The following is a 20214-nucleotide window of genomic DNA, read 5'->3' as shown; positions in this document are numbered from 1 at the left end:
CGGCGCGGGGGCAGCCCGGCTGCCGTTTGGAAACAGCAGTTGGCGCCGCCAGGTTTCCCCGCCGGCCTGACGCGGCGGCCCGGGAGCGCGCGAGTCGAGCGGTCGCGGGCTCTCGCTCCGCCGCGGAGACGCTGCGGCGGCCGGGGAGCTCGAAGGGGAGCCCAGCATGTCGCTGCCTCCGGAGAAGGCGTCCGAGCTGAAGCAGCTCATCCACCAGCAGCTGAGCAAGGCGAGGCGGGGCGGGCGGCGGGGGCCGGGCTGGGGCGGGAGGCAAACCCCGCGGAGTCGCGTCGAGCACAGCTGTGGGGCCGCAGGCCGTCGCTTCACCGGGGAGGTGGCGGCGGAGGGGCTGCCGGTGCTCTGGAGTGGAAGTGTTGCTGGTCCTTGGGGCTCAGCTAGGGCCCCGCAGCAGCCGCCTCCCGCCCGCCGCGTGCCTGTGCCGAGTGTCGGCGTCTTTCAGCCCCGCCGTGGTCTTGACACGGCATTGTGTCCCCCCAGATTCATAAAGGGTCAGTCAGTTAACTCACGGTCACATCTAAAAAGTTGAAAGCTGACACTTAGTCTTTGATCGTCTCCTGCAGGTCTCTACTCTCAAAAAACTGCTTTCGGTTGAGTGTTATTTGTGGGGAAATGCTAGCAAAGGTAATAGATAACCAGTAGAGCTTATTTCTAGAATTCGTACTAAAAAATTCATCTTTAAAGGTTTTTTTCCTTTTAAAAACGTTTTCTTTATTCTCAGTGAATTTCGGTGACAATTTCACATTTACTGTTACTTTAGAGGTCTTTCTGAATTTAGTCTACACTCTCATTATGATTATTATTTTTGGGGGGGCGGGTCAGTATTTTAGAAAGAGGTTAGCTAGTTGGCAATCTTTGACTGATTTGTAACGTTGTAAGCCATATGCGAGTTTTCTGCATAGATGGATGTCCATGGCAGGATAAGAGAAATCCTTGCTGAGACCATACGGGAAGAACTGGCACCTGATCAACAACAGTTATCAACGGAAGATTTGATCAAAGCCCTTAGACGCCGGGGAATCATTGATGATGTGATGAAAGAACTTAATTTTGTTACTGTGAGTAATCTTTTAGAGGAAAAAATTTGAGAGTCTAAGTATATTCTTATGCTTACTGCTGCTCGTAGGGTCCATATTTGGGGGCTCTCCTTTTAGTAAAACTACTTTTTAAATAAGACCATTTTGTCTAGTAATATCCTTGTCTCAAGTATGAGCTACTCTACTCTTGAATGGAGCAGGTAGGATTATGCCTCAGTGAAATTGTAGTTATGGACCTGATTATTCCCTTTGCAGTGAGAGTTTTCTCTTGTTATTTTCTAGGTCTGTAACTTTAAGTATATTAGTCAAATTAGTTCACTCCAACCTAATTCTTTTTTACTAATATTCTATAATTTTTCTAGATTAAGCCTATTTTTAAAATAAACACATTCTTTTGGCACTATGTTTTCTAAGATGAACAAATTATCAGTTTCTTTAAGAAAATAATTGTCTGCATAAGAACCTTCAAATCTTTTCATACAAATAGGTCAGTAGTGAGGTGATAGCCTCTCAGTGCACAAATTAGTAAGTAGGTCTTCTTTTGAAACTGAGGCAATAATGAGAGACTGTGACCTCAATACCTAGGTAATATATTGTGAAAATTGGATGGACTTCATAATACACCAGGGAATAAGTGTTTTAGTACAGCATCCTTTTTTGGTTTTTGAGGTTTATAAACTCATTTGTTATAAAAATTGACCTAGTAACAGCTTCTGCTGTGTGAATGTGTCACTTCCTTATTAAAATCAGTTCTGGTCCTGGTGGAATCACAAGCCGGATGTTATATGAGGTTTGGAGAAAATTTAACCTTTTGTAAAGTGTTAAGAATTTGTTTTAGCATTCTGTGGACATGGCTTGAACATTAATTCCTTCGTGTTAGACTTTAGGAGTGACCAGTTGCATTACTGTTTTGGCAGGCTTTTCATTATTTTAACTATGCTAGGAAAGTAAGGACATTTTGAGTGGGTTTTATCCTATCTACTTTTGGTTCAGTTCTTAGTCCCATTATTGGCATTTCCTTGCTTAACTATAATTTTTGTTTTCTAATTTGTTTTGATTTTTTTCTGCCATTCTAGGATAATGTTGATCAAGAACTCCCTTCCTCTCCAAAACAACCTGTTGGCTTTACTGACAGACAATCAACGTTGTTAAAAAAAAGTATGTATATTTCTTTTTAACATTAATTTAGTTGTGGATAGTACTGCATATTGATGGGCTGTACTGTTTGGTATTTGATAGAAAACATTTCGATTTTTTTTTTCCAGAATGAGATACTTATATTTTTGTGATTAATCATCCAAAAAACTTAGATTCTATTTTGCATGAAGTATATCAGAAGATTTCATGTATAGCTGGGTGGAAGCAAAAACAGGACCACCTGTTTCTCATATTTTATTAATATATCTTATAAATTGTACAGCCTTGCTTTTTTAATGGCAATGTAATTATCTAACAAGTGTACTAGCTGAGTTGGTAATTGACTGAGTTGCTTTGTGGAGGTGAAGGAATGTTGGATAATCAACTAAAAAATAAAGGTATCCTAAACCTTGGCTCTGACTCCTTTCTAGCTGGGAGAAAGTAGCCGGAGTGTAAATTCAGAAAAAGATATCGTATTGGGTATCTTTTCTTCGCGGGGTACACAGGGGCCTGGTATCTAGTAAATATGTTACTCTTTATTTAGTCTTTGGTTTTATTTCTGTCAAGTTATTATTTCCTATTGTCTTGATCACATTGCTTAAGTTAATTGGCAGTTTCCTCATATATATTGCTACACTTTACAGCTAATATTGATCCAACACGGAGGTATCTTTACCTTCAGGTTTTGGGTGGAAAAGCTTTCTTGGAACATCTGCAAGAACCTGAGCCTTTACCAGGACAAGCTTGTTCAACCTTTACTTTATGTTTACATTTTCGAAACCAACGTTTTCGTTCTAAACCTGTTCCATGTGCCTGTGAACCAGATTTTCATGATGGCTTTTTACTTGAAGTACACAGAGAAAATTTAGGTAAGGAGCAATAATAAATTGCCATTTAATTTTGTAAATCTTCGTTAGGTTTTATTGCAGTACAACTTCCGCAATAAACAATTTCTGCTTAAGGAGAGATTTATAATGGATGAATCTCCCAGTCTTTTGTTTTATTTTTTTTCCCTCGCTGCTTTTTTCTACTTAAACTACTTACACCTACCTTCTTGCTTTATTTTTTGCAAATTAGTTTTCCCTGAATATTATTTTTTGACTTTTAATGGTTGGTTCTTTAGTAATAAAAATTTAAATTCTTGTTAGGTGGAGAATGAGACAGGATCCTTCTCATTTATGAAAGATGGCTAGATTTATGATGTCACATAACTTTTACAATCAAAGTTTAGATGTGAATCTATTACTCATTTTTATGACTTTAAAATTATGATGCTTGATTACTGTAATTATTTTACATTGTTTCTTTCTGTAAAGGTATCTTACATATTTTAGTTGTCAGTATCAAAATCTTCATAACATATTTGTAAACTTAACAGTTTTATAATTATACGTTCAGAATTTTAGATTACTGAGATGGCTAATGCACTACTAAAATTTTGTTACTTTTTACCCGGTGAAAAGTGTTACCTTAATAAGGCAGTTAATGGCTTAAATTGCTAGCTCCAAGGTGCTGGATTTTTCAGTTTTGTGTAGGTAATACAGTGGTTGTTTCTAGAGGCTTTGGGATAAAGGTATTTTATTCCTAAAATACCTTTATTAAAGGGGAATAATGGTATAATGGTACCTTTATTAAAGGGAAATATTAAAGGGGAATGTTGACATATTTGAAGGCCTTTTATTGTGGTAGCATATATTATTTATGTACTTTTGAAGAGCAGACTTACCTCTTAGAGGTCAGAAAACACCAATATGCATTAAGTAACTAAGTAACTTGTCACAGTTCCCCCAGTCCTCTCAAAAGTTAGTGATACAAATGGGACTGTACTTTTTATTCCCAGTCTGTAGCATGCTTCCTGAGGCATTGCCAACTTGCTCTGTTTGATTTTATTTGTTTATTATTAGTATCCTTTTCAATGAATGTATTCTTTTACGTTGGTCTAACTGGATATGTAATGTGGTGTAATTTTTTTGTTTATGTTGCTAGGTGATGGAACTAGAATGGCTGATTCAACAACAATGTTATCAATAAGTGACCCAGTTCATATGGTGCTAATCAAAACAGACATATTTGCCGAGACCACTTTAGTAGCATCCTATTTTCTTGAATGGCGATCGGTTTTGGGCTCAGAAAATGGAGTGACCAATCTTACTGTGGAACTTATGGGTGTAGGTATGATGATTAATATCACTGTTACCTTTTTATAGCCACAGTTGGTTTGTAAATACATTTTACATTTTAAAAATGCCTTTGTAAGCCAAGGGGGAAACGTGTAAAAAGAGTTTCATTGGAATTACAGTGGTTCTATAATTACAGTTCTATAATTACAGTTATAGAACTCCACAGTCACTCTGGCCTTGTCTAAAGGAAAAACTTTTTTTCTGTGAGATGCATAAAGAAATCTTGACGGCTTTTTTCCTCCAAGTTTATTTGCTATAAAGAAAGTTAAGATTCTTCACACACACACGAATGCACTCACCCATATGTGACAACCTCCATCCTAGCACAGCCCAGAATACTGCGCATCCCATCAGTGCCAGGGCCTTCCTGTACCAGCGGTTCTTGCAGAACATGGAGTAGGTATTCTTCTAACCTTTTACAGGTGGGAAAGGGGCTCAAAGAAGGGCTAATTTGCTCAATGTCAGTATCAATGGTAGTATTGTTTGAGAACGGAGATGGTACCTGTCTTGTCACCACTGTTTTCCTAGACTCTTGCATGCTACCTGATACGTAATACATATTTGCTAGTGGAATGAAAAACAAAATAAAACCTGCACTGTTTTAAACACTACATATTATGCAATTACTGGGTTGATCAAAAAGATCTTATGGAAAAACCTGGACGAACCTTTTGGCCGACCCAATACTTGTGGTATTGAAATTTGGTTACAGAGTTAAACTTGGCCAGTGGACAATAGAGCTTTAGTAATTTAGATTTTGATAAGTTAGAACCCAGAATACGTTTTTCCATAAGTAAATAGTAGGGAGAAAACTCTATGTAGGAGATTTTTAAAAATATATATTTATTTATTTATTTGGCTGTGCTGGGTCTTAGTTGCGGCGTGCGGGATCTAGTTCCCGAGCAGGGATTGAACCTGGGGCCCTTGCATTAGGAGTGCAGAGTCTTAACCACTGGACCACCAGGGAAGTCCCAGGATATTTATTCTCAAAAGAGATACCTATTATTTATTTTCAAATATAGACCTAACACAATAGTCATAGAATGACCTGGAAATTTCTGATTCATCAAAGAAATATTAAATAGTTCTGGTATGAAGTATATTTGTTTTCTAATTCTTTAGATCCAGGCATGGATTAAAAATTCGTATTCACATGTAATGTGAAAAATGGGAAGGGATAAATGGAAATTACTGTATGTGACAAAATGTATAAATATTTTCTGAGAATGAGGTGTTAACAATTGCTTTGTACTCAGCCATAAAAAGGAATGAAATTGGGTCATTTGTAGAGACGTGGATGGACCTAGGGAGTGTCATACAGAGTGAAGTAAGCCAGAAAGAGGAAAACAAATATCGTGTAATAATGCATATATGCAGAATCTAGAAAAATGGTACAGATGATCTTATTTGCAAAGCAGAAATAGAGACACAGACGTTGAGAACAAATGTATGGATACCAAGGGGGGGGGTGGGAAGAATTGGGAGACTGGGATTGACACATATACATTATTGATACTAAAAAAAAGAAGAAGAAAAAAAAAAAACAGTTGCTTTGACTTTGTTTTTAATGAAGATAAAAATCAAGAATCATAAATTCTTTAGGTCTGGAAAGTCCTTTAAAATGTGATTTGGAAGCTAAGAAAATAGGTAATCTCCTTATAACTAGATAAAGGCCTTTGAACAAAATAAAAACTAATTTGATTTGGTTCATTTTTAATATGAATATTAAAGATGACATTAAGTATTATCTTTATTTCATGTAAGTGGTAAAGTACAAAAATTCTTAAATTATTTTGGTTGAACTTTGATTGACTAAATATATATAGTATTAAAACATCTGAAGTTACATTTATTTACATTTACAGGCACAGAATCAAAAGTTTCTGTGGGAATTTTAAATATAAAACTTGAGATGTACCCACCACTAAATCAAACATTATCTCAGGAAGTAGTGAACACACAGGTAAATAATCCTGAATTTCTCTTCTTTGTGTGTGTGTTTTCATAGTAGTATATTTACCTGTTAATTGTAGAAAGTGTTCTCTTTTTAGAAAATTATCATTTGTTTTAAGCAAGAGAAGGACAATATGAATCATCATTTAAAAATTTTTGTCTGGGGTCAAAAATGGTGGCTCTGGGGCTTCCCTCGTGGCGCAGTGGTTGAGAGTCCGCCTGCCGATGCAGGGGACACGGGTTCGTGCCCCGGTTGGGGAGGATCCCACATGCCTTGGAGAAGCTGGGCCTGTGAGCCATGGCCGCTGAGCCTGCACGTCCGGAGCCTGTGCTCCGCAGCGGGAGAGGCCACAACAGTGAGAGGCCCGCATACCTCAAAAAAAAAAAAAAAATGGTGGCTCTGACTTCTGTATGGAGACTGGATTGTCCTGGGAAGTGTGAGAACAGGGAGACCAGTTAGGAGGCCCTTACAGACAAGCGATGGTGGTGTCTTCGATTAGGGTACTGGTAACGATGGAGGAAATGCAGAGATTTGTTACATATTTGAAGTAATTAATTAAGCAGAATGAATATAAATTGATAATATATTTTTTAAATTTCAAGCTTGCTTTGGAACGTCAGAAAACTGCAGAGAAAGAGCGGTTATTTCTTGTGTATGCTAAGCAGTGGTGGAGAGAATATTTGCAAATTCGACCCTCACACAATTCACGGCTGGTTAAGATTTTTGCACAGGTTTGTAAATTGTATGAGAAAAGCTTCACACCTGTATTTGAGATTTACTGTTGTAAATGTAAATTTCATTTAACTTGAATTTGTAAAATGTATTTATTCCAGACAAATGAAAGTTTATTTATAAAATAGAATGCTGATTTTTAGTGCTCTCTTACAGTAGTAAGTAGGTGAGTGACATAACACAATCTTTGTTTTATTTTGGTTTTCTTTTTCAGTTGTTTTTCGAAACCTTTTTTGAATATATTTGATTTAAATTAGATGAAAACTCATTTTGTTTAACTTGGAGTGTGTCCTTGATAGATACTTTGTACTAAATAATTAAGTACCGGGACACTTTGCAATTTATATATAAAGTCAACTTTCATGTGCAGAATTGGGAGTGTAGGCATGTATTTTTTTTGTTAGGGTACTTTTTTAAGGCAAACAATATTGCATGTAATAATTTTATTTAACCCAGATCTCTAAGCTGGTGATCAGCAATATTTTACAGCAATTTAGTTATGTATCTCTGCCTCTGTTGTTTATTTGTATTATAATTTTAAAATATTTATTTATTTTTATTTGGCTGTGCCAGGTCTTAGTTGGGCACGCGGGATCTTTAGTTGCAGCATGTGGCATCTGGTTCCCTAACCAGGGATTGAACCTGGGCCCTCTGCATTGGGAGCGCAGAGTCTTAAATGCTGGACCGCCAGGGAAGTCCCTCTGCCGCTACTTTTTCTGTATCCTAAGCCCATTTTCTCTTATTAATGAACCAACATAAGATAAATGGTCAGATCCATTTTTTTTTTTTTTTTACAACTTCTGAGGAACCATTCAAATATTTTATATGTATTCAGCCTCGAGTAGGTGCTTTCATATGAGTATAGTGTATTTTGGGTAGTATTTCTCAGATCCTATACATTTGTCTAGCTTTAACTTACATTCCCTAGATTTTAGAACAGGCTAAAAATGGTTCCGTTTCTAGGTGAGGAGCTTGAGAATGGGAAACCTAGTTGACTGGTGGTGGAAATGCGGGAAGTGGCTTGTGACTTTCCAATAGCGTTGTCTATACGTTGAATGACTGGGCAGGTGACGTCAGGACAAGGGTGAAGAGAAACCAGTTGAGGTATAACTGGTTCCCTGCTGTCTATATAGTCTAGGGTGCGGTTATTCACTACCCTGTGGAATCCCGGACCAGAGGGGGGACCTGCACAGGGAGGGAGGGAGGAAGTGGATCAGAGAAATGGCACATGGAAGAGCTGAATAATGTCCTGTTGTGTATACATACACACCACACCTTCTTTATCCATTCACCCCTTGATGGACACTTAGGTGTTTCCGTAACTTGGCCGTTGTGAATAATGCTGCAGTGACCTGGGATGGGTGTGCAGGTATCTCTTTGAGATGCTGATTTCAGTTGCTTTGGATGTACATCCAGGAGTGGGATTGCTGGGTCCTACGATGGTTTAAGTTCTTACTGTCACAGGCTTTGGAGTCGCATGGCTCAGTGTTTGAATCCTGGCTCTGTTGTGTAATCGCTGTAGCGGTTTCTTTAACTTTATTTATTTATTATTGTATTTATTTATTTTTGGCTGCGTCGGGTCTTCGTTGCTGTGCGCCGGCTTTCTCTAGTTGTAGCAAGCGGGGGCTATTCTTCGTTGCAGTGTGTGGGCTTCTCATTGTGGTGGCTTCTCTAGTTGCAGAGCATGGGCTCTAGGTGTGTGGGCTTAAGTAGTTGTGGCATGAGGGCTCAGTAGTTGTGGCACGAGGGCTCAGTAGTTGTGGCACATGGGCTTAGTTGCTCTGCGTGTAGCTTCAGTTTCTTTATCGATGAAATGAAAATAATAAAAGATGTTATGAGGATTAAAAGAAAAATTGCATGCACAACACTTAGTAGCCTAGTGCTGCATGTCAGGTGAGCACTCAAGAAGTGGTGTCCAGAATTACTTCCTCTTATTAATGTATTCTAAGAAAAAGTGTTAAAATTGGGAATGATTAACCTGTCATTACAGATAATGTTTTCCCCTTCTCCTCCAGGATGAAAATGGGATAAATAGACCAGTCTGTTCTTATGTTAAACCACTTCGAGCTGGGAGGCTTCTGGATACTCCAAGGCAAGCAGCAAGATTTGTTAATGTCCTTGGTTATGAAAGAGCCCCTGTTATCGGAGGAGGAGGTAAACAGGAACAGTGGTGCACTCTGCTGGCCTTTCTCTGTAGAAACAAGGTATCCTACACACATAATAGAACTAAAAACCAGTACATCATAGTTATTGCGAGTTTATGGTATATTTGTAAAAGAATTAACTTCGGAAAAAAGTACGTATTGTCAATTTGAACAAGTCAGGATCTTGTTTTCATCATTTTCCTTAAAATTTAAATGTCAGTACATTAAAAAAAAACTTCACATCTTTATTTTCTCATGTAATTTCTTATTTAACATAATGTAATTTTTGTGAGGTGTAGGGACCTACAAGCACTATAGTGTCAGAAACCAAGGTGGAGAGGTAAACAGTGAATTAGATATAACACCAAGACCAGAACCATGGTCTTTTAGTTTATGGGTTAGTTCATGGGTTTAGTTCATGGGTTAAAATTTGCTTAGATGGTACTTTTTCTTTTTAAAGAGAAAATGGCAGTTACAAAATGAATATGGAAAAAAATGTTGGATTGCACGGTATTTAGTTCCAAATATAAGTATATATTTAAGAATTTGTGTATATATATTGATGTTGAACATAAATGATTTCAGTAAACTAATTTTATATATTATGGTATATTTTCTAATTTTCTGTGTTCTAAAATTTTGATGATATTATGAAAACAAGACTATCTTTAGCATTCCAACTCTGTTGAAACACAACAGAAAAAATAAATTTCTTTAATGTATTATTGTTTTGAAATAATTTTTAGTCTGAAGTTGTGTAAATAGTACATATGGGTAGTCACAAGGCAAAGCTTATACATTGGAAGAAACCATTTAGATTAGAGATTGATTTGTCAATTGGAAAGATTTTTAAAGACAATTGAAAACAGTTAAACATTACTTATCAAAAAAATTATTTTGATTTATTCCCAAGTTGTAGTTCCCAGAAGTTGTATATATGGATTTAAACTTAAAATAAAAATTTCAAATATAGTAGGAATGGTACATATTTTAAATTATTATCTAAATAATTCTTTTGTAAAACAAATAATCACCCCCTTTGATTCTCTGTTTTATTTTCTTTACCTGAGTGTATTTGAAGAGATAGCACAGCTTGACTTAGAAGTTTGAAAATTATTTAAAATATTTTTCTTGCACAAACAATAGCTTTACAACAGTAAAGGTGAAATTTCACCCATAATTCTATTTTTCATCTATTTTTATATTTTTATGTTTCTCTCCTGTGTATATACGATTTTTCCATAATTATAATTGATATAAATAAAATTTTGTGCCCTGCTTTATGTTTTGAACATTTTCCTATGTGTTGCTACAGTCATGATCTCCGTCTTTTAATGGCTGAATAAAGTTTTCATGAGTTGATATACAAAATCTACTTAACTGTTTTGTTGTCATAGGATCTGTTTTGCCATCATAGGAACTGTTTCTTTTGGCTAAGTTAGGCTTGCTTCCAAGTTTTTTGATATCACTGTGAATGAATTTTTGCATTGAATGTCTTTGGTTATATTGTTATTTTTCTTTTGAAATTTTTTTCTAATACAAAATCTCATGTATAGAAATAACTGGGTCTAAAAGGTTGGATATTATATTTTTCAAAAGTCAATTTAACAATTATAAGGTGCTATTTGTTTTATTATTGTTAATTAAAAGACAGCAGTGTAGAGCCACTAATGCAAAATTTGGGGGGAAGAAATCATCCCTCATTCTAACACTAACCTCAATAGTTATTTTTGCTTTTGTATATTACCTGTAGTCCTACACTTAAATATCTTCATATAATTATAGCCTTACTGTTTAATTAATTTTAATACTTTTTTCACAGAAAATGTCAGATATTTTCTATTATTTTTGTTGTTTCATAATTTTTTAAAATTGTGAAAGTAATATAACATTATCAAAGAGAGTTTAGACAATAGAAGGGGAAACTATATATATATAATCTACGCTAATTGTAGCTATTGTTGGTGTTCTGTTGTTCTTTTATCCAATCATTTTTTTCTATGTATGTATTTCCTTAAAATGATCATGTATAGATACTTTAATTCATTGTTTTAATTTAAGTTTGAGTACTTTCCTGTTTATTTTCATTTCCTACTATATGATTTGTCAGCTTGTGTGTTCATGCCCTTTAGCTATTTATCTTTAAATTCTTACTGCTTTCCTTCTATGTTGTATGAGTTCTTTAAAAACTTTGGAATCTTAGAGTGTACATATTATGACTATCAGATTTGTAGGCACTGACTTTGTAAAATAGGTGCTTTTAAAATTTGTATGTTCTTTTTTTCCCTCATTGTTTTAGCTTAACACTGGACTAATGATTAAAAGTGAAAATTAATAATACTTTTTAATTGCAATTTTGTATTTAAATATTTAAAGAGGAAACAATATGAAGGAGTAAATAGTTAATTTTACTTCCTTTCATTTCCAGGGAGACTGTGAAGACCATGCCAACCTCCTGTGCAGCCTCCTTCTCGGATATGGGCTGGAAGCCTTTGTCTGTGTCGGGACAAAGGCCAAGGGAGTGCCCCACGCATGGGTTATGACGTGTGGGACTGATGGAACCATCACTTTTTGGGAGAGTTTAACAGGACACAGGTTTGTCAACTAAGTTTATAAGGATATTAACATGAGGATGTAAATGTTGTAAACTATAGGTTCTTTGTATTGATGATACTCAAAGACACGTATTGATAATTTGGTTATGTAAAAAATTACTTCAAGTAAGATAGCTAGGAACTAAACTCTAAGAAAATTTGTACACCTAAAATGTTCTTTACCAACATGATATTAATAAAAAATGAATTATGTTTATTTTTAATTTTGTGTAATTGGCTTATGTTTCTTCTTTTCTTTTCGGCCGTGCGTGCCTCATGGCATGCGGGATCTTAGTTCCCCGAGAAGGGATTAAACCCGCGCCCCCTGCAGTGGAAGTGTGGAGTCTTAACCACTGGACCACCAGGGATGTCCCGGCATATGTTTTTCCTGATGATCATCCCTAAGCCTAAAAATAAATACAAGTTGTAAATCATTTCTTTTGAAAATTTGATGTGGTTACTAACTCTGTGTTGGTAAATCCACTGTACTTTTTTTCAGTGTCATCAGATTTTGAAAGAGTGAAATGTTCCCTCCTTCCTGGAACATTCTCTTCGTTAGCTTCTCTCGTAGCACTGTGTTTCAGTTTTCATTATTCCTCTTTGGCTGTTCTCTGTGTTCCTTCATTTTATCTTCAAATGTGGGAGTTCCTGAAGGCACAGCCCTGGGCCCTCTTCTCATTTTCCTGGGTTTTCTTTTTCCTTGGTTGATAGTCATTTTAATTAGTTGTACCTAAAAATGTGTAACTAAATTATTTTGTTATCTGATAAATGTTTTTGATCTTAATGCTATACACAGAATATGTTCTTGTGTTAAAGGAATAAAATTGGTTCTATATCGTAAGATGTGCCATACAGTTAACATAGAGTAATCAAATTTTGGAAATAGAAGAAGGAAAAACAAGTATTAAACTGTACTCTTGGGAAATAGTTATGACCTTAAGTGTTAGAATAATTTTTTTCCTCAATAAGCTGCTGTTGTCTTATTTTTTAAGTTCTTATTATATAAAATTATGATTAACCTTTTTTAGGTATCTCCACAAACCTACGAGTCCTGATGAGCCTTCAGCTGCTGAACAGCCCAAACCGTTGTACCCGTATCGAACAATCGGTTGTGTTTTCAATCATCAGATGTTCCTGGGAAACTGTCAGCCCTCTGACTCAGTAGAAAGCTGTGTGTTTGATTTGAATGATGAGTCCAAATGGAAACCCATGAGTGAGGAAGCAGTTAAATCCGTGTGTGCTCCAGGGGCCACCACGTCCCTCCCTCCCTTCCCTCCGCTGTGTGCGTCCACGATTGATGCTTCGGTAACAAGCAATGAAATTGAAATGCAGCTCAGGCTACTCGTGTCGGAACACAGGAAGGTAATTAACACTGACGTTTGTGCTTTCCTGCAGTTTTTTCATTTGTTTATGTATTTAATAATTTGGGGGGCATGTAAAATAGTGCCAATCAATATTCTAGCCCTAAACAAAGCAAATTCAATCCCTTCCTTTATGAAGCTTGTAGTTTTGAAAATCATGAGAATAAAGTTCTGAGATTCAAAAATTTCTAAACTCACCAATACTTCGAGAATTTATTGCTTCCTTCTAGAAATGAAGAACGGTGGACTTGTTCAGACTTTTGTGAATTTGGATTTCCTCTTTTTAAAGTACTTATTCACATCATTCCCCATTGAAAATATTGGGTTAATTTTTTTCATATTCATTTTTTTCCAGGTTTGTTTAGTTTGTTTTGTTTTTCTATTACATTAAAGTAGGTAGATGTAAGATGGTATCCTCATTGTGTCTTTAATTTGCATTTCCCTGATTGCTGATGAGATCAAGCTTCTTATTAGTCATTTAGATTTATTTTGTAAAGGGCCTTAAAGGAAACATAAAAAGAACTAATCATAAAGGAAAAGATTAGTATATTTTAAGAACTTATTTTAAGAACTTATGTTCATCAAAAGAAGTTATTAAGAGAGTGAAAAAGCAGCCTTGGAGTGGGAAAAGTTATTTGCCACACATATAACCAACAAAAGACTAGAGTCCAAAACTTCTACAGAAGATTGATTTCTAATTTACCTTTTGGGATTCCCTAGTAGACTCCCCACCTTGGGTGAGCCCTGATACTCATGTTCCTTGAGACCATCAAAGGCAAGCTGATTATCAGGTATGTTCTCTGGGCTCCCAATTACTCTTAGCTTTGGCCTCTAAAATCTTACCTACTTGCCAACTCCTCAGAGCATTTAGGAATATGTTTTGGGAAGTATTTAATGTGGCATCTGTAGTGTGTTTGCAGCAATAGGTGGGTCAGGGCCCCAGCTCACTGCACCGCTGGAAGCCAAAGCCCCTGACTTGTGCCCTCCATTGCTTGTATTGCCTTTTAGTTTTCTTAGCTCCTGTTCACAAATGAAACCGATATTTTATTACATTATAAGGGTTACTTCGTATAGAAAAAGAAAACAAAACTGAGCTGGATGCTATTGATGATCACTAGCTAAGTTAATGGTGTCTGTAAACCAGCAAGTGGGGTTCGGAGGAAAAGTATAGGTGATCATAGACCTTGGAATCACTTGAAACCAGTTGTAACTGAATGTGAAATTAGATCTGTTATGATAATCAAAATATTTAGAATTTTGAGTTTGTTTGTAACATTAAAAAAATATCACGTGTCTAGATAGCAATAGTTCATTTGATATTATAAATGACATTAGAATTGCCTTCAGCATGTTTTAAGTTCCCTGAGGGCCTAAAGCCTGTGCTCTTCGGTACCTTTTACAGAATAAATGCTTGGTAAATATTTGAGTTTAATTATATATGCAATTTGTTTGTTGACTTTTCTCCCATACTACAGTTGAATTTATGGTGGGAGCAATCAAATTAAGCAGATTCAACCTTGCTAAACTCTTTAAAGTTAAATAAAATGTGACCTCAGGGGGCTTCCCTGGTGGCGCAGTGGTTGAGAGTCCGCCTGCCAATGCAGGGGACATGGGTTCGTGCCCCGGTCCGGGAAGATCCCACATGCCGCGGAGCGGCTGGGCCGGTGAGCCATGGCCACTGAGCCTGCGTGTCTGGAGCCTGTGCTCCGCAACGGGAGAGGCCACAACAGTGAGAGGCCCGCGTACAGCAAAAAAAAAAAAAAAAAAAAAAAAAAGTGACCTCAGAATTCAGTGACACTCTGTCTTCCGCAGTAGGATGATTCCTTATGGTCTTGTGGATATTAAGGAAGTACAGGATTTGGAGCCTTCACTAACATCATTGCATTGGCCGATTTTTGTTGTTTCTCTGAGAAGTAAAACCTGATACCTGTGGTTCCTTTTATAATTTTTACTTCTGTGTATCCTTATAATAATAGGAAGCTAAGAAAATTATGACAGGTTTTGAAAATCTTCTGGCATACATTAAAATAATCAATTATTAAAATCAATAAAATAATCAATTTCCCTTTCGATTGCTGTAGGATCTTGGCCTCACTACTGTTTGGGAAGACCAGCTTTCCTATCTCTTATCACCCGCTCTGGCATCTTATGAATTTGAGCGTACAACCAGTATATCTGCGGGCAATGAAGAATTTCAGGACGCCATCAGGAGGGCTGTACCTGATGGTCACACATTTAAAGGGTTCCCGATACACTTTGTGTATAGAAATGCGCGGCGCGCCTTTGCCACATGTCTTCGGTAGGTGGATTGTGACATCATAGATGTTTCTGACTTAATCTCAGCCATCAGTATGGTTCGCATTTAGGAATGAGTTCAGAGTCACACAGGCAGCTCTTATGATACATCCTTCTGCCACAGGTTGTGATTCATTAGGACCGGAATGTAGCTCTAGAGAGTTCGGGATAATTTTCCCAATGGTTTTGGTGCAATCTAGTTGAGGATCACTGATCTTATATAGTGTCACTTTAAAAATTTATAGACTATGAGGAAATAGTGTATAATTTGAATAGTTTTACCAAAATTATAGAGCCATTGGTAGCAGAGACAGGATTTTTTTTTTTTTTTTTTTTTGTGGTACACGGGCCACTCACTGTTGTGGCCTCTCCCGTTGCGGAGCACAGGCACTGGACACACAGGCTCAGCGGCCATGGCTCACGGGCCCACCCACTCCACGGCATGTGTGATCTTCCCGGACCTGGGCACGAGCCCGCGTCCCCTGCATCAGCAGGCGGACTCTCAGCCACTGCGCCACCAGGGAAGCCCCAGAGACAGGATTTTTAAAAATCATTTTTTTTAACATCTTTATTGGAGTATAATTGCTTTACAATGGTGTGTTAGTTTCTGCTGTATAACAGAGTGAATCAGCTATACGTATACATATATCCCCGTATCTCCTCCCTCTTGCGTCTCCCTCCCACCCTCCCTATCCCTAAAAATCATTTTAAATACTGACTTTCTTGGGAATAAGAAAGTAAAACCTAAATTCATTTCTTAATTGAATACATTTTCTTTCTTCTGTAGGTCTCCTTTCTGTGAAGAAATAATCTGTTGCCGTGGAGACCAGGTGCGACTGGCAGTTCGTGTCCGAGTGTTTACTTACCCTGAATCTGCATGTGCTGTTTGGATCATGTTTGCTTGTAAATATCGCTCAGTACTATAGGACTAACTAACATTTCTATAAGAATATACCTGTATTTTATTGGAATTTTACACATTGTATTGATACATTACTAGCTGTTTAGAGGTTCATTATTTTAAAAATCACAGTCTGGCTTGGATGTCATATTTCACTGTTGTATATACCTGACTAATAATGTTTGAAAAAAATCATAATGTGTGTATTTAAAAATTAAGGATGAAAAACTTATATAAATCTGAGTGGAAGTTAGTATAAATTAAGTGTGTATCCTATTTTAATAAATGCTACTTTGTTTATAGGTAGTAGTTTAAATATGAATATAAAATTTACTCAGTTTTCTTTACATTAGCAGGTAATCAGAACGTTATTTGTCTAAGGGTTTGAGCCATAGTAAAATTAATATGATTATTATTTTTCATAGATTAATGGGATTATTTTATATAAGTTAGGAGACTTTAACTTCACAACAGATTTATTTATTACATAGATGAAAATACATTTTGATGAGTTTACCACTTTTGTGGTTTACCCATAACCATAGGGATATTTGTGACTTTCCAGAGAGTTATGGGAAGATATGGATGCAGGAGCAGGGAAAAAACTAGTACCAGAAAAGCATAAATATTAGTAACAAAACAAACTGCACTTGAAAGTACACAAATAATTTATAAATATTTGTTAGTTTGATTCATTATAAAAGTGAATTGGGTATTTTAGAAAAAATTTATCATACCCATTTGTTATGATGTTGAGAAATTGTTTTCTGTAATTAATATTGGCAGTCTGTTGCTGGCTGATTTTCTGTGGTCAGAGGATTCATTACTAGCCTCTCTGGAGTAATGAGAGTCCATGGAGTCCATCTTCTGAAACCACAGTTTTTCTTTCTTTCTTTTTCCCTTTGTGGTAAAAACATCGATGTATATGTGATAAATCTAAATCAGAATTGTGTGTGAGGCCACTGAAAAATAAGCCTCTGTGAGCGCCTCCATGCCGATGTTTGATTTTAAATTGAGCACAGTGAGCGTTGAAGAAAGAGGCTGTAGCAGTTTGACTGTAAGAAGCTGCCTGACGGATTACTTTGCAGGTCCGTCAGCCTCTCTGCACAGCTCTCGGTTCAGTTCCTTCTCCCGCTGGGCTTCTTAGGAAAGTGACTGTGTACTGTTGGCTGTGCAAGTTATTCTTTTCATCACTTTAATTCACCATCACAAATAAGATGATTTAATGTTTTAAAAATTAAAGATATCCTAAAATTTACTTTTTGTTTTATTTTTACATATGATAACTATTTATGATTTCACTTGTTTAAAAAATCTGAAAATATCTCTCCTGTATCAATTTTTATTGAAAACAATCAGGAGTTTCTTGAGAGACTGACATGACTTTAGAGGATTAGCGAGATATGAGTTAGACTTTTACTCTGTTGCTGGAATTACTCACAAAGCTATTGACAGAGAAATTGGCTTGTAGTTTTCAACTTCTGGAGCAAACTCTTTATGAGGCACGTACTAAGAGGCAGACTGTATAATATATGAGATCAAGGCCGTGTTATCTTTGAGGCTGGGCTTTCTACCTTATTGTGCCAGAGTAACACAGGTACTTATAATGCGCCTTTGGTGTAAATTCTAAAATAAATTTCCTTTTTATGCACTTTAATAGAGTCTGGCATGAATTAATATTTTCCTTTAAAGATGGTTTATTTCCAAATATTATTTCAGTCCTTTTATCACTAGAATTCTGCTATTCTTCTTACTAATAATTTTTCTTTTTAAAAATTAAATTTACCTTGTATATTTAGCTCTGTCATAAAAATTGTTTTTCTATTAAAATTGTAAACTTTTTAAAATATAATGCTTATATTGTGTTCTTTTTAAAAAATATATATATTTATTTGGTTGTGCTGGGTTGTTTTTTTTTTAACATCTTTATTGGAGTATAATTGCTTTACAGTGGTGTGTTAGTTTCTGCTTTATAACAAAGTGAATCAGCTATACATATATCCCCATATCTCCTCCCTCTTGTGTCTTCCTCCCACCCTCCGTATCCCACCCCTCTAGTTGGTCACAAAGCACCGAGCTGATCTCCCTGTGCTATGCAGCTGCTTCCCACTAGCTATCTATTTTATATTTGGTAGTATATATAAGTCCATGCCACTCTCTTACTTTGTCCCGTGCTGGGTCTTAAGTTGCAGGAGGTGGGCTCCTTTAGTTGCAACTCGCTGGCACCTTAGTTGCAGCAGGCAGGCTCCTTAGTTGTGGCATGCGAACTCTTAGTTATGGTATGTATGCATGTGGGATCTAGTTCCCTGGCCAGGGATTGAACCCAGGCCCCGGCCCCCTGCATTGGGAGCACAGAATCTTAACCACTGCACCACCAGGGAAGTCCCTAATGTGTTCTTTTTGACAATATGTACACTAACATAGTTCTCTCTACATATGTAATATATAATAGGTATATTTATTTCATAGAATATCAGAAACCTAGAAGCTTCATTAGTCAAGCATGAACTTGTTGAATAAAACTTAATTAAATTCAGTTTCAACTAACTGAACACTCCAGGTGCCTTTAAGATATTTTCTAGTATTGAGGTATACATTTTTAGCTATGATCTGCAAAAGCATCTATAACCTGGCAGTTCTGGAAGGTACACACATTTGAAACCCATTTTTCTACTTCTTAACAAAGATAAGAGTTGAGCCAAATGAACTGAAGGCTTATATCTGAAAATAATATATCTCATTAAGTAGTATCCTGTGCCAGATATCTCACCATTGGAAGACTAGTTATGAACCATGAATTGCTTAAACTAATTCAAACTTCTGGTTTCATGCTCTACTAAACAAGAAAATAGCTTAGGTTAGACTACAGTTTGCAGTTTCATAATTTTTTTTTAACTCAGATAACAATTTTTTACTTTCTACTTAAGTAGATAAGTATAGGAGTTAGATCTGTTTTTTAACATGCACCTACCTGTTATATCAATGAAAGTAGCATTGCTTTCCAGCAGTTGTAGTTATCATTTGAGACTAGCCAAAGCGTATGTAAACTCTTAACAAAATAACCAAACACATGAACTAGAAGCCATCCAATTTTGAAGAACCTTAACATATAGTTTATAGCATATTCTACATCTAGAGCACAACTTCAGTTATAATTACAAATGCATGTTCCTGTTGTCCTGGTCTCTTCTGTTGTGCTGGTACCATACATTTTGATTATCACTACTTTGTTGTATGTTTTGAAATTGGGAAGTGTGAGAGTCTTCCAACTTTGTCCTTTTTCAAGATTGTTTTGGCTATTCTGGGTCCTTTGCAATTTCATATGAATTTTAGAATCAGCTTGTCAATTTCTACAAAAAGGCAGGCAGGATTCTAGGTTGCCTTGAATTTGTGCCTTGCTTTGGGTAGTATCACCATCTTAATAATGCTAAACCTTATGATTCATGAGCTTGGGTTGTTTACACATTTATTTTAAATCTTTAATTTCCTTCAACAATGTAGTTTTCAGAGTGTAAGTTTTGTACTTTTTTTGTTAAATTTATTCCTATTATTCTTTTTGATGCTATTGTAAATGGATTTTTTCCCTTAATTTTATTTTTGCATTGTTCATTGAAGGTGTACAGAAATACAATTGATTTCTGTATATTGTATCCTGCAACCTTGCTGAACTCACTTATTCTAATAGTTTTTTCTTTTGATGGATTCCTTAGGATTTTCTTTATACACAATCAAGTTATCTGCAAGGAGAGATAGTTTTACTTCTTTTCCGATCTGAATGTATTTACTTATTCATTCACTTATTTGCCTAATTACCCTGGCTGGTACCCCCAAGCACAATGTTGAATAGAAGTGGTGAAAGCG

The 20214-nt window shown here is 36.3% G+C and overlaps 1 protein-coding gene across 1 annotated transcript; it reads left to right on the top strand.

The window, feature by feature from the left end:
- The first annotated feature begins 62 nt into the window (after positions 1-62).
- Positions 63-18151, top strand: CEP76 (centrosomal protein 76). Its single transcript, XM_029234184.1, has 12 exons — positions 63-229; positions 921-1076; positions 2132-2213; positions 2837-3061; positions 4179-4364; positions 6238-6335; positions 6929-7057; positions 9074-9262; positions 11631-11797; positions 12825-13158; positions 15239-15456; positions 16240-18151. The coding sequence occupies exons 1-12, from the start codon at positions 167-169 to the stop codon at positions 16376-16378; spliced, it is 1986 nt and encodes a 661-aa protein (XP_029090017.1). The 5' UTR covers positions 63-166; the 3' UTR covers positions 16379-18151.
- Positions 18152-20214: the final 2063 nt, after the last annotated feature.

This window comes from Monodon monoceros, unplaced genomic scaffold (genome assembly GCF_005190385.1).
Source record: "Monodon monoceros isolate NGI ecotype Baffin Bay Population unplaced genomic scaffold, NGI_Narwhal_1 Super_Scaffold_1, whole genome shotgun sequence".
NCBI lineage: Eukaryota > Metazoa > Chordata > Mammalia > Artiodactyla > Monodontidae > Monodon > Monodon monoceros.
Note: the sequence above shows the minus strand (reverse complement) of the source record. Positions and strands in the feature narration are given on the sequence as shown.